Genomic DNA, 12,678 nt, shown 5'->3' on the forward strand with positions numbered 1-12,678 from the left:
GCCAACCCTCCTAATACCCACACTCCTCTACTCTTTAACATCTACATCCCCTTGTTTCTCATGTCCACGTCCAAACCTCATTCATCTATGTATTAGCAGTAGAATTTATGTGTATTTAAACGATTAACTGTAATCACTGTCGAACTTTCAAAGCTTTGGAGACTGGACTTCAGACCTTGACTTATTTCCAAGCGCATAGAAATGGTTTCAGTATTAACTTTGGCACTGTTGCAGTCTGGCAGTATGTGGAGTAGGCGGTATGTGGAGTAGGCGGTATGTGGAGTAGGCGGTATGTGGAGTAGGCGGTATGTGGAGTAGGTAGTACGTGCAGAATGACACCAGCCTTGCAACCCTCCGAGATCTCGGCGCTCCTCCAATTCTGGCCTCTTGCACGTCACCGATTTTTAATGGCTCCACCAATGGCGGCCGAGCCTTCAGCTGCCGAGGCCCTAAGCTCTGAAACTCCCTCCCTAAACCTCTCCGCCTCTCTACCTCTCTTTCATCCTTTAAGACGCTCCTTAAAACCTCCCTCTTTGACCAACCTGCCCTAATATCTCCTCATGTGGCTTGGTGTCAAATTTTAATTGTTAACACTCCTGTGAAGCGCCTTGGGATGTTTTACTACGTTAAAGGCGCTACGGAAATGCAAGTTGTTGTTCTTAATAACTTTAGCTCTGCTTTACCTTTCCGTTTTTTACAGAGGGAATCCTCTCGGGGCTAATTAAATAGACACAGTTGCCGACCAATATGGCTTCAGATGCTAGTCACATGCTTGAAGCAGCCTTGGAGCAAATGGATGACATCATAGCAGGTAAGCGTCTGATTGGGGGAAAAGATGAAATGGAATGAAAGAATTTGCATTTCTATCGCGCCTTTCACAAGCTCAGGACGCCTCAAAGTGCTTTACAGCCAATGAAATACTTTCGAAGTGAGGCCATCTGCCCTAATATCTCCTTGTGTGGCTCCGTGTCAAAATGTGTTTGATAATCGCTCCTGTGAAGCGTTTTTGGTTTGTTGTTACTAAGATGCTATATAAAAGTATATTGTTGTTCAACACCAAGCCACATGAGATATTGGGCCAGAAATTCGGGTCCCCACGGGTGAGTACGCGCTGGGTACTCGCGCGTAGGCCCAACAAAAGTGCCGGTTTCGTGCATGCGCTGCGCACGCGCGGGAAACCGGAACTTACGTTCCCTTAAAGGAAGGGGTTCACAGGTCGAACGCGTGCGCCTGGAACTTCCGGTTTTTTTGCAGGTTTCTCCGGGAGGGTAAGTCTCCAGGAGCTACGCTTATAAAAAGCAGGCGCAAGGCCTGCTTTTAACAAGGTAAGTGGTGAATTAAGTAAAATAAAAACATTTTTTCCACAGGTTTATTATTTTTAAATACTTTAAAGAAAGGTAAGTTATTTTTAGCCCTGTTAGAAACTGTAATTAATTTTTTCAAAAATTTAAATTATTTTTTAAAAGTTATTTTATGTAATTTATAGTTATTTTAAAAATGTGATTTAAAAAGAAATAATTTGAAGTTTTAGTTATGTTTTGGGATTGAATTGTATTCATAGATTTGACAGCTCTTCCTGTCAAATCTATGAATACAGATTCCCTGCTCCCATTGGCTCTCCATGGCCCACGTGATCCCAGGGGACGCTTCGAACTAACTGCGCCCCTGGGATACGCAAGCACTGCGCGCCGGCAGCTGGAGGAGGCCCAGGATCGGAATCCCACGCGGGCCCACAGCTCAACGGCCGGCGCGCTAGGTAAGTGCAGGTCGGAGGCCTGCACCCGCGGGAAGCCCCCGACCCGAATTTCTGGGCCATTAATATTAGGACAGGTGACCAAAAGCTGGGTCAAAGAGAGAGGTTTTAAGGAGGGTCTTAAAGGAGGAAAGAGAAAGGCTGAGAGGTTGAGGGAGGGAATTCCAGAGCTTGGGGCCCAGGCAGCTGAAGGCACGGCCACCAATGGTGGAGCGAAGGAAGTTGGTGGGGGGGATGCACAAGAGGTTAGAATTGGAGGAGCGCAAAGTTCTCGGAGGTTTGTGAAGCTAATGGCTGAGTGGGCCGTGTTTGCTTTTAATGTCCATGTATACAATGTGTGCAGAAGATCAGGTCAGGGAGTGCGTGACTTCAGAAACCATGGCAATAAATGTTCTTCTGCACTGAGTGGACTGAAATGATGTAATTTTTTTTGAGTGTGTATTGTGGGTCCCTTTTAAAGTGTAAGTTTTCAAACTGGGATCCCCGAGGTGATCTGATTGCTGTATTTGATGCCTTACTAACATGTTATTTCTGTCCCTGTATGCATTTTCTACATTGTTTTTGCGTTGGGTAGCAGACACTTGTCTTTTGGAAGGCAGGACGAAGGGGGAGGGACGATGGGGGGTCCCTGGAAGTGTATCAATATTTGCGGGGATCTCCTACAGAGAAAAGTTCTAAAAAAAAGCGCTGTCTTTAACTGTGGCATTGCTGTGATTTACTCACATGAATGCTTTACTGCTTATTTTGGCAGAACGCGGTATTCTATCATTCGAAGGGATTACACAGCTTCAAAAAAATGTCTTAAGATCTGGTTCTTTAGGCAATTTCCCCCCTCTCGCCCCGCCCTGCCCCCCCACCCACTATTTAATACACAGTAGATCGGGAGAAACTGTTTCCACTGGCAGGAGGGTCAGTAACCAGAGGACACGTGATTGACAAACGACCCAGAGGGAAGATGAGAAATTTCTTTTTACGCAGCGAGTTGTTGTGATCTGGAACGCGCTGCCTGAAAGGGCGGTGGAAGCAGATTCAATAGTAACTTTCAAAAGGGAATTGGATAAATACTTGAACAGGAAACATTTTCAGGGCTGTGGGGAAAGAGCAAGGACTAATTGGAGAGCTCTTTCAAAGAGCCAGCACAGGCACGATGGGCCGAATGGAAACCTTGTGTGCTGTATCTTTTATTCTATGATTCTATGAACATGCAATTCCCGTTGTGTGAACAGTAGCAACAACAACTTGCATTTATGTAGCGCCTTTAATGTAGTCAAACATCCCAAGGCGCTTCACAGGAGTGTCATAAAACAAAATTTGATACCGAGCCACACAAAGATAAGGTCATGGGTTCGAGTCCCGCTTCAGAGTCTTGAGCACAAAAAATCCGGGCTGACCATTCAGTGCAGTACTGAGGGAGCGCTGCACTGTCGGAGGGGCAGTACTGAGGGCGTGCTACACTGTCGGAGGGGCAGTACTGAGGGAGTGCTGCACTGTCGGAGGGGCAGTACTGAGGGAGTGCCGCACTGTCGGAGGAGCAGTACTGAGGGAGCGCTGCACTGTCGGAGGGGCAGTACTGAGGGGGCGCCGCACTGTCGGAGGGGCAGTACTGAGGGAGCGCCGCACTGTCGGAGGAGCAGTACTGAGGGAGCGCTGCACTGTCGGAGGGGCAGTACTGAGGGAGCGCTGCACTGTCGGAGGGGCAGTACTGAGGGAGCGCTGCACTGTCGGAGGGGCAGTACTGAGGGAGCGCTGCACTGTCGGAGGGGCAGTACTGAGGGAGCGCTGCGCTGTCGGAGGGGCAGTACTGAGGGAGCGCTGCAGTGTCGGAGGGGCAGTACTGAGGGAGCGCCGCACTGTCGGAGGGGCAGTACTGAGGGAGCGCTGCACTGTTGGAGGGGCTGTACTGAGGGAGCGCTGCACTGTCGGAGGGGCAGTACTGAGGGAGTGCTGCACTGACGAAGGGGCATTACTGAGGGAGCGCCGCACTGTCGGAGGGGCAGTACTGAGGGAGCGCTGCACTGTCGGAGGGGCAGTACTGAGGGAGTGCTGCACCTTCGGAGGGGCAGTACTGAGAGAGCGCTGCACTGTCGGAGGGGCAGTACTGAGGGAGTGCTGCAGTGTCAGAGGGGCAGTACTGAGGGAGTGCTGCACTGACGAAGGGGCAGTACTGAGGGAGTGCTGCACTGTCGGAGGGGCAGTACTGAGGGAGCGCTGCACTGTCGGAGGGGCAGTACTAAGGGAGCGCTGCACTGACGAAGGGGCAGTACTGAGGGAGCGCCGCACTGTCGGAGGGGCTGTACTGAGGGAGTGCCGCACTGACGAAGGGGCAGTACTGAGGGAGTGCTGCACTGTCGGAGGGGCAGTACTGAGGGAGCGCTGCACTGTCGGAGGTGCCGTCTTTCGGATGAGACATTAAACTGAGGCCCTGTCTGCTCTTTCAGGTGGACATAAACGATCCCAAGGCACTATTTCGAAGAAGAGCAGGGGGCGTTCTCCCCGTGTCCTGGGGCCAATATTTATCCCTCAACCCACATCACAAAAAAACAGATGATCTGGTCAATTATCAGATTGCTGTTTGTGGGAGCTTGCTGTGCGCAAATTGGCTGCCGCGTTTCCTACATTACAACAGGGATTACAATTCAAAAAATGTACTTCATTGGCTGTGAAGCGCTTTGGGACATCCTGAGGTCGTGTAAGGCGCTATACAAATGTAAGTTGTCTTTCATTCATGAGCTGGAAAAGGGTGTCGGATTTATTTCCCAATTTTGCTTGTTGCTCGCGATCTGGATAACACCTCTGCTCTTCTTAGAATAGTGGCCGTGGGATTTTTTACAGCCACCTGAGAGAGCAGACGGGGTCTCGATTTAATGTCTCATCCGAAAGACGGCACCTCCGACAGTGCGGCACTCCCTCAGCACTGCACTGGGAGTGTCAGCCTAGATTTTTGTGCTCAAGTCTCTGGAGTCTTTGACTCAGAGGCGAGAGAGAGTGTGACCCACTGAACCATGGCTGACATTCTGTTGCTAGTAATCCCAACTATTTTTGTTGTGCGGGAGGGGAGGGGGGGCAGGGGGTGGGGACGGGGGCTGGAGGGGAGGGGGTGGGGGCAGGAGTGGCGGGGGTGGGAGGGGAGGGGGGCTTCCAGTTTAATTCTACAGAAATATCCAGGACCAACTTTGAAAAGCTTTCACGCCCGCATCGTGTTTTTTGGAATCCTGGGTAAACTCTATACGATTGAGCAGTGAGGGGACAGAATGGCGGGAAATCGGGTGCAGAGATCGGTGCACCCGCTTCATCATTTCAAATTCCTGACTCGTGTTCCTGCCACGTGCCAGTCACGTTAAATGGTAAAATTTGACTAGTAGACGACCCTTGATCCCCATTTCAATTGGCCATTCGGATTCCAACTGGTGAGGACTGCAATGCCGTTACACCATGCTGCCCATCTAGATTTTGTGACTGGTAATCAGTGTTGACTTTCGTTTCCAGCATGTTCCTTTTTTTTTTGTTTCGAAACCAGGAAGGGATCAGTGTGGATCCCCGGTTTGTGCTGAGATGGCTGACCTGGGGCGGGGCTGTCCGTGCTATCACTGAGTCGCAGAGAGGTGATCTCATTGAAACATGCAAAATTCTTACAGGGCTTGACAGGGTAGATGCAGGGAGGATGTTTCACCCTGGCTGGGGAGTCTAGAACCAGGGGTCACAGTCTCAGAATAAGGGGTCGGCCATTTAGGACTGAGATGAGGAGAAATTTCTTCACTCAGAGGGTGGTGAATCTTTGGAATTCTCTACCCCAGAGGGCTGTGGAGGCTCAGTCATTGAACATATTCAAGATAGAGATCGATAGATTTTTGAATATTAAAGGAATCAAGGGATATGAGGATAGTGCAGAAAAGTGGAGATGAGGTAGAAGATCAGCCATAATCTTATTGAATGGCAAAGCAGGCTCGAGGGGACAAATGGCCGACAACTGCTCCTATTTCTTATGTTCTTATGTTCACTCCTTGGGTCAGCCATGGCTCAGTGGGCAGCACTCTCACCTCTGAGTCAGAAGGTTGTGGGACCAGAGACTTGAGCGCAAATGTCGACACTCCAGTGCAGTACTGAGGGAGTGCGGTTTATCAAGTGAAATGTTAAACCGAGGCTCCACCTGCCCTCTCCAACAAGATCCCATGCTGCTATTTTGAAGAAGAGCAGGGGAATTCTCCCCAGTATCCTGGGATTTATCCCTCAATCAACATTACTGAAAAAAACAGATTATCTGATCATTATCTGATTACTGTTTGTGGGAGCTTGCTGTGTGCAAATTAGCTGTCGCGTTTCCTACATTACAACAGTGACTACACTTCAAAAAGTACTTCATTGGTTGTAAAGCGCTTTGGGGTGTCTGAGGTTGTGAAAGGCGCTATAGAAATGTAAGTTCTTCCAAGTCTTTCTGGGTTAGGGAAGGAGCAACTCGGCTGCAATCTGTGCTCCTGACTGCTATTGGAATGCAAGCCTGTGATGTTGGGATTTGACTAGACTATGATGCCTGCTCCCCAAGGCTGTGATGGTCTGCTTGAACATTAGGAGTAGAAGTAGGAAACACGGCCCCTCGAGCCTGTTCCACCATTCATAAGAACATTAGAACATAAGAAATAGGAGCAGGAGTAGGCCAATCGGCCCCTCGCGCCTGCTCCGCCATTCAATAAGCTCATGGCTGATCTGATTCTAACCGCCAATCCACTATCACAGAACCATCTCCTGAATCTAACAGAATTAGACACACGAAATAGGAGCAGGATCAGGCTACACGGCCCCTGGGCCCGCTCCGCTACGCACAGGGCCATGACCGATCCAAACCTAGACTCATGTCCAAATTCCTGCCCGCTCCCCGTAACCCTTAATTCCCTTTACTTCTAGGAAACTGTCTATTTCTGTTTTAAATTTATGTAATGATGTAGCTTCTACAGCCTTTTGGGGCAGCATATTCCATGGACCTACCACCCTCTGAGTGAGGTAGTTCCTCCTCATCTCAGTTTTGAAAGAGCAGCCCCTTATTCTAAGACTATGCCCCCTAGTTCTAGTTTCACCCATCATCGGGAACATCCTCCCCGCATCCACCCGATCCAACCCCTTCACAATCTTATATGTTTCAATAAGATCGCCTCTCATTCTTCTGAACTCCAATGAGTAGAGTCCCAATCTACTCAACCTCTCCTCATATGTCCATCCCCTCACCCACTGGATTAACCGAGTGAACCTTCTTTGTACTGACTCAAGAGCAAGTATGTCTTTTCTGAAGTATGGACACCAAAACTGTATGCAGTATTCCAGGTGCGGTCTCACCAATACCTTGTACAACTGAAGCAATACCTCCCTATTTTTATATTCTATCCCCCTAGCAATGAAAGCCAACATTCCATTGGCCTTCTTAATCACTTGCTGCACCTGCATACTAACCTTTTGAGTTTCGTGCACCAGGACCCCCAGATCCCTTTGTACTTCAGTACTTTCCAGTTTCTTGCCATTAAGATAATAACTTGCTCTACGATTTTTCCTGCCAAAGTGCATAACCTCACACTTTCCAGTATTGTATTCCATCTGCCAGCTCTCTGCCCACTTACTTAGCCTGTCTATGTCCCCTTGCAGGTTTTTTATGTCCTCCTCACTCACTACTTTCCCTCCCATCTTAGTATCATCTGCAAACTTTGATATGTTACACTCGGTCCCCTCCTCCAAATCGTTAATATAGATTGTAAAGAGTTGGGGACCCAGCACTGACCCCTGTGGAACACCACTAGTTACTGATTGCCAGTCTGAGAATGAACCATTTATCCCAACTCTCTGCCTTCTGTTAGATAGCCAATCCTCTATCCATGCCAGAATATTACCCCCAATCCCGTGATTTTTTATCTTAAGCAATAATCTTTTGTGTGGCACCTTGTCAAATGCCTTTTGGAAGTCTAAATACACTACGTCCACTGGTTCCCCTTTACCCACCCTATATGTTACTTCCTCAAAGAACTCCAGCAAATTTGTCAAACATGACTTCCCCTTCATAAAACCATGCTGACTTTGTCCTATTAAATTATATTTATCCAAATGTCCTGTTACTGTCTCCTTAATAATGGACTCCAAAATTTTACCTACCACAGATGTTAGGCTAACCGGTCTATAGTTTCCAGCCTTCTGTCTACTGCCCTTTTTAAATAAGGGTGTTACATTAGCAGTTTTCCAGTCTGCCGGGACCTTTGCTGAGTCCAGGGAGTTTTGGAAAATTATTACCAATGCATCCACAATCCCTACCGCCACTTCCCTCAAGACCCTAGGATGTAAGCCATCAGGTCCAGGTGATTTATCCGCCTTGAGTCCCATTATTTTACCGAGTACCACTTTCTTAGTGATTTTGATCGTGTTTAGCTCTTCCCCCCCCCCCTATAGCCCCCTGTTTGTCCAGTGTTGGGATATTCTTAGTGTCTTCTACTGTAAAGACTGATATAAAATATTCATTCAGTGTTTTTGCCATCTTCATATTTCCCACCATTAATTTCCCGGTCTCATCCTCTAAGGGACCAACATTTACTTTAGCCACCCTTTTTCTTTTTATATACTATAAAAACTCTTACTATCTGTTTTTATGTTTTTTGCTAATTTACTTCCATAATCTCTCTTCCCTTTCTTAATCAATCTTTTTGTTATTTTTTGCTGTCTTTTAAAGTTTTCCCAATCCTCTATCCTCCCACTAGATTTGGCTACCTTATATGCCCTTGTTTTTAGTCGAATACTATCCTTAATTTCTTTACTTAGCCACGGATGGCTGTCTTTTCTTTTACACCCTTTTCTTCTCAGTGGAATATATCTTTTTTGGAAGTTGTAAAATAATTCCTTAAATGTACACCACTGATCATGTATCGTCTTACCCTTTAATCTATTTTCCCAATCCACTCTACTCAATTCCGCTCTCATACCTTCATAGTCTCCTTTATTCAAGCTTAGCACGCTTGTTTGAGATCCAACCTTCTCACCCTCTAATTGAATATGGAATTCAACCATGTTATGGTCACTCATTCCAAGGGGATCCTTTACTGGGACATTTTTAATTAATCCATTCAATAAGATCATGGCTGATCTTCACCAGTGCCAGCCATGGCTCAGTGGGTAGCACCCTCACCCGAGTCAGGAGCTCATGGGTTCAAGTCCCACTCCAGAGACTTGAGCACAAAAATCTAGGCTGACACTCCCAGTGCAGTGCTGATGGAGTGCTGCATTGTTGGAGATGCTGTCTTTCGGATGAGACGTTAAACCAAGGCTCTGTCTCTATTAGGGGGTAATATATTAGCATGGACAGAGAATTGGCTAACTAACAGAAAGCAGAGAGTCGGGATAAATGGGTCCTTTTCCGGTTGGCAAACGGTAACTAGTGGGGTGCCACAGGGATTGGTGCTGGGGCCTCAACTATTTACAATCTACATTAATTACTTGGATGAAGGGACCGAGTGTAATGTAGCCAAGTTTGCAGATGATACAAAGATGGGTGGGAAAGCAAGTTGTGCAGAGGACTCAAAGAATCTGCAAAGGGATATAGACAGGCTAGGTGAGTGTGCAAACATTTGGCAGATGGAGTATAATGTGGGAAAGTGCGAGGTTATCCACTTTGGCAGGAAAAATAAAAAAGCAAATTATTATTTAAATGGAGAGAAATTACAAAATGCTACAGTTCAGAGGGACCTGGGGGTCCTTGTGCATGAAACACAAAAAGTTAGCACACAGGTACAGCAAGTAATCAAAAAGGCAAATGGAATGTTGGCCTTTATTTCAAGGGGGTTGGAGTATAAAAGCAGGGAAGTCCTGCTACAACTGTACAGGGTTTTGGTGAGACTACACCTGGAGTACTGTGTACAGTTTTGGTCTCCTTATTTAAGGAAGGATATACTTGCATTGGAGGCAGTTCAGAGACGATTCACTAGGTTAATTCCAGAGATGAGGGGGTTGACTTATGAGGAAAGGTTGAGCAGGCTGGGCCTATACCCATTGGAATTTAGAAGAATGAGAGGGGATCTTATTGAAACATATAAGATTCTGAGGGGGCTCGACAGGGTAGATGCAGAGAGGATGTTTCCCCTCGTGGGGAAATCTAGAACTCGGGGGCACAGTTTCAGAATAAAGGGTCGCCCTTTTAGAACTGAGATGAGGAGGAATTTCTTCTCTGAGGGTCGTAAATCTGTGGAATTCTCTGCCCCAGAGAGCCGTGGAAGCTGGGTCATTAAATACATTTAAGGTGGAGACAGACAGATTTTTGCAAGATAAGGGAGTGAAGGGTTATGGGGAGCGGGCGGGGAAGTGGCTTTGAGCCCAAGATCAGCCATTATCTCATTGAATGGTGGAGCAGGCTCGAGGGGCCGAGTGGCCTATTCCTGCTCCTATTTCTTATGTACTTATGTCTGCTCTCTCAGGTGGATGTAAAATATCCCATGGCAGTACTTCGAAGAAGAGTAGGCGAGTTATCCCCGGTGTCCTGGATTATAATTATCCCTCAACCAACATAACAAAAACAGATTATCTGGTCATTTATCTCATTGCAGTTTGTGGGAGCTTGCTGTGCGCAAATTGTCTGCTGCGTTCCCCACATTACAACAGTGACTCCACTTCAAATAATACTTAATTGGCTGTAAAGTGCTTTGAGACATCCGGTGGTCGTGAAAGGCGCTATATAAATGCAAGTCTTTCTTTCTTTTCAATAAGATCATGGCTGATCTTCGACCTCAACTCCACTTTCCCGCCCGATCCCCACATCCCTCGATTCCTCTGGAGCCCAAAATTCATCTCTTTGTGTTGATGGGCATTGTGCCAAATAATGAAATAATTGTTAGTTGCCACTGATTTTGTTGAGCATCTAAACTACAACCAGCTGAAGTACGGTCTGCTTCATCCCGTGCCAATAATGATATACTTTCGTTAACTCTTTCTGAGGGACTCTCTTCGTTTCCGAAGGCAGATTCTCCATTACTAGTTGTGATACTTTCACTTTCTGCCAATAATTCAATGTAATCATTGAAAGAGTGAACAGGTTGGGGCTCTTTTCTCTAGAAAAGAGAAAGCTGAGGGGGTGAGCTGATAGAGGTCTTCAAGATTATGAGGGGTTTGATAGGGTAGACGTAGAGAAGATATTTCCACTTGCGGGCGAAACCAGAATATAAGATAGTCACTAATAAATCCAATGGGGCATTCAGGAGGAACTTCTTTTCCCCGAGAGTGGTGTGAATGTAGAACATAAATCGTCATTCGGCCCCTCGAGCCTGCTCTGCCATTCAATAAGATCATGGCTGATCTTTGACCACAACTCCACTTTTCCGCTTGATTCCCCTAGAGTCCAAAAATCTATCGATCTCAGCCTTGAATATACTCAACGACTAAGTAGCCACAGCACTTTCTGGCAGAGAATTCCAAAGATTCACAACCGTCTGAGTGAAGAAATTCCTTCTCATCTCAGTCTTAAATGGCCGACCCCTTATCCTGAGACTATGCCCCCTGGTTCTAGACTCTCCAGCCAGGGGAAACAACCTCTCAGCATCTACCCTGTCAATCCCCCTCAGAATCTTATATGTTTCAATGAGATCACCTCTCATTCTTCTAAACTCCAGAGAGTATCGGCCCATTCTACTCAATCTCCCCTCGTAGGACAACCCTCTCATCCCAGGAATCAATCTAGTGAACCTTCGTTGCACCGCCTCCAAGGCAAGTATATCCTTCCTCAGATAAGGAGACCAAATCTGTGCCCAGTACTCCAGGTGTGGTCTCACCAAAACCCTATATAATTGTAGCAAGACCTCCTTACTCTTATACTCCAACCTTTAAGAATAAAGGCCAACATGCCATTTGCCTTCCTAATTGCTTGCTGTACCTGCATGCTAACTCTCTGTGTTTCCTGTGCGAGGACACTTAAGTCTCTCTGAACGCCAACATTTAAGTTTCTCACCATTTAAAAAATATTCTGTTTTTCTGTTTTTCTATTCTTCCTACCAAAGTGATAAGGTGCCTTCAAAAGATGAGTGTGGGGGGTGGGGGAAGGGGGTCATAATGAAATGAATTTGCAAATGAATTTCAATATAGATAAGTGTGAGGTGGTGCATTTTGGTAGGAAGAATAAGGAGGCCACACACTCCTTGAATAATAATGGCCCAGAACTTGGTGTCGGGGGCTTGCCGCGCGTGCAAGCCCCCGATCTGCACTCACCCGGCGCGCTGACATCTGAAGCCCGGGCCTGCTTGCATTTCCTGTCACAGGCCCGGTTCTGATGTCAGCGCGCAGTGCTTACCTGACCCAGCGGCGTAGTTAGTGCGATGTGCCGGCTGGGATCAGGTGAGCACTGTACAACCAATCAGGGGAGGGGAAGGTTCATTCATGAGTTTGAGAGTAAGAACTGTCAAACTCATGAAAACTACGGGGGCCCAAAACACTATTTAAACTTTAAATAAAAATTTAAAAAACATCCCAATCCTTAGATTAAGTATAAATAAGTTTAAAAAAATAATTTAAACAATTTTTTTTTTTGAAAAAAATAAATTTTTAATAAAATGGGTCTAAAACTAAACTTACCTTATTGTAGATTCTTTAAAATAATAAACTTGTGGGAAAAAAATTCTAAATTGCACTAAAACACCACTTACCTGTAAAAATAAATACTTACCTGTGCTTTTTACAAGCGTAAAGACCGGAGGCCTTTACACATGTGCAAATCCCCCAAAACCGAGGAAATCCAAGACGCACGCGCTGCCCCCTACAGCGCACGCGCTAGCCTCTTCACCTCTTGGGTTAGAGGAGAGGAAATGCCAGTTTTCAGCGCATGCGCTGTGCATGCTGAAAACCGGCATTTCCTCCGGCCAGACGCGTGAGTACCCCTTCCGTACTCACGCGTTTGGGGAGGAATTACTGCCCCAATAGTTTAA

At 46.7% G+C, this 12,678-nt stretch overlaps 1 protein-coding gene across 9 annotated transcripts in view; it reads left to right on the forward strand.

Annotated features, from left to right (window-relative positions):
• Positions 1-12,678, forward strand: part of ppfibp2b (PPFIA binding protein 2b) — a 474,628-nt gene that overhangs the window by 176,080 nt on the left and 285,870 nt on the right. For all 9 annotated transcript variants that reach the window (XM_086008336.1, XM_086008341.1, XM_086008339.1 and 6 more), the window contains exon 2: positions 701-811. In XM_086008336.1, coding sequence (XP_085864462.1) covers positions 748-811 — 64 coding nt within the window. In that variant the 5' untranslated portion in view covers positions 701-747. The remainder of the gene's footprint in view (positions 1-700; positions 812-12,678) is intronic.

The sequence above is a fragment of the Somniosus microcephalus genome, chromosome 15 (assembly GCF_052327205.1).
Source record: "Somniosus microcephalus isolate GS21.2 chromosome 15, FLI_Smic_1.0, whole genome shotgun sequence".
NCBI classification, from domain to species: Eukaryota; Metazoa; Chordata; class Chondrichthyes; order Squaliformes; family Somniosidae; genus Somniosus; species Somniosus microcephalus.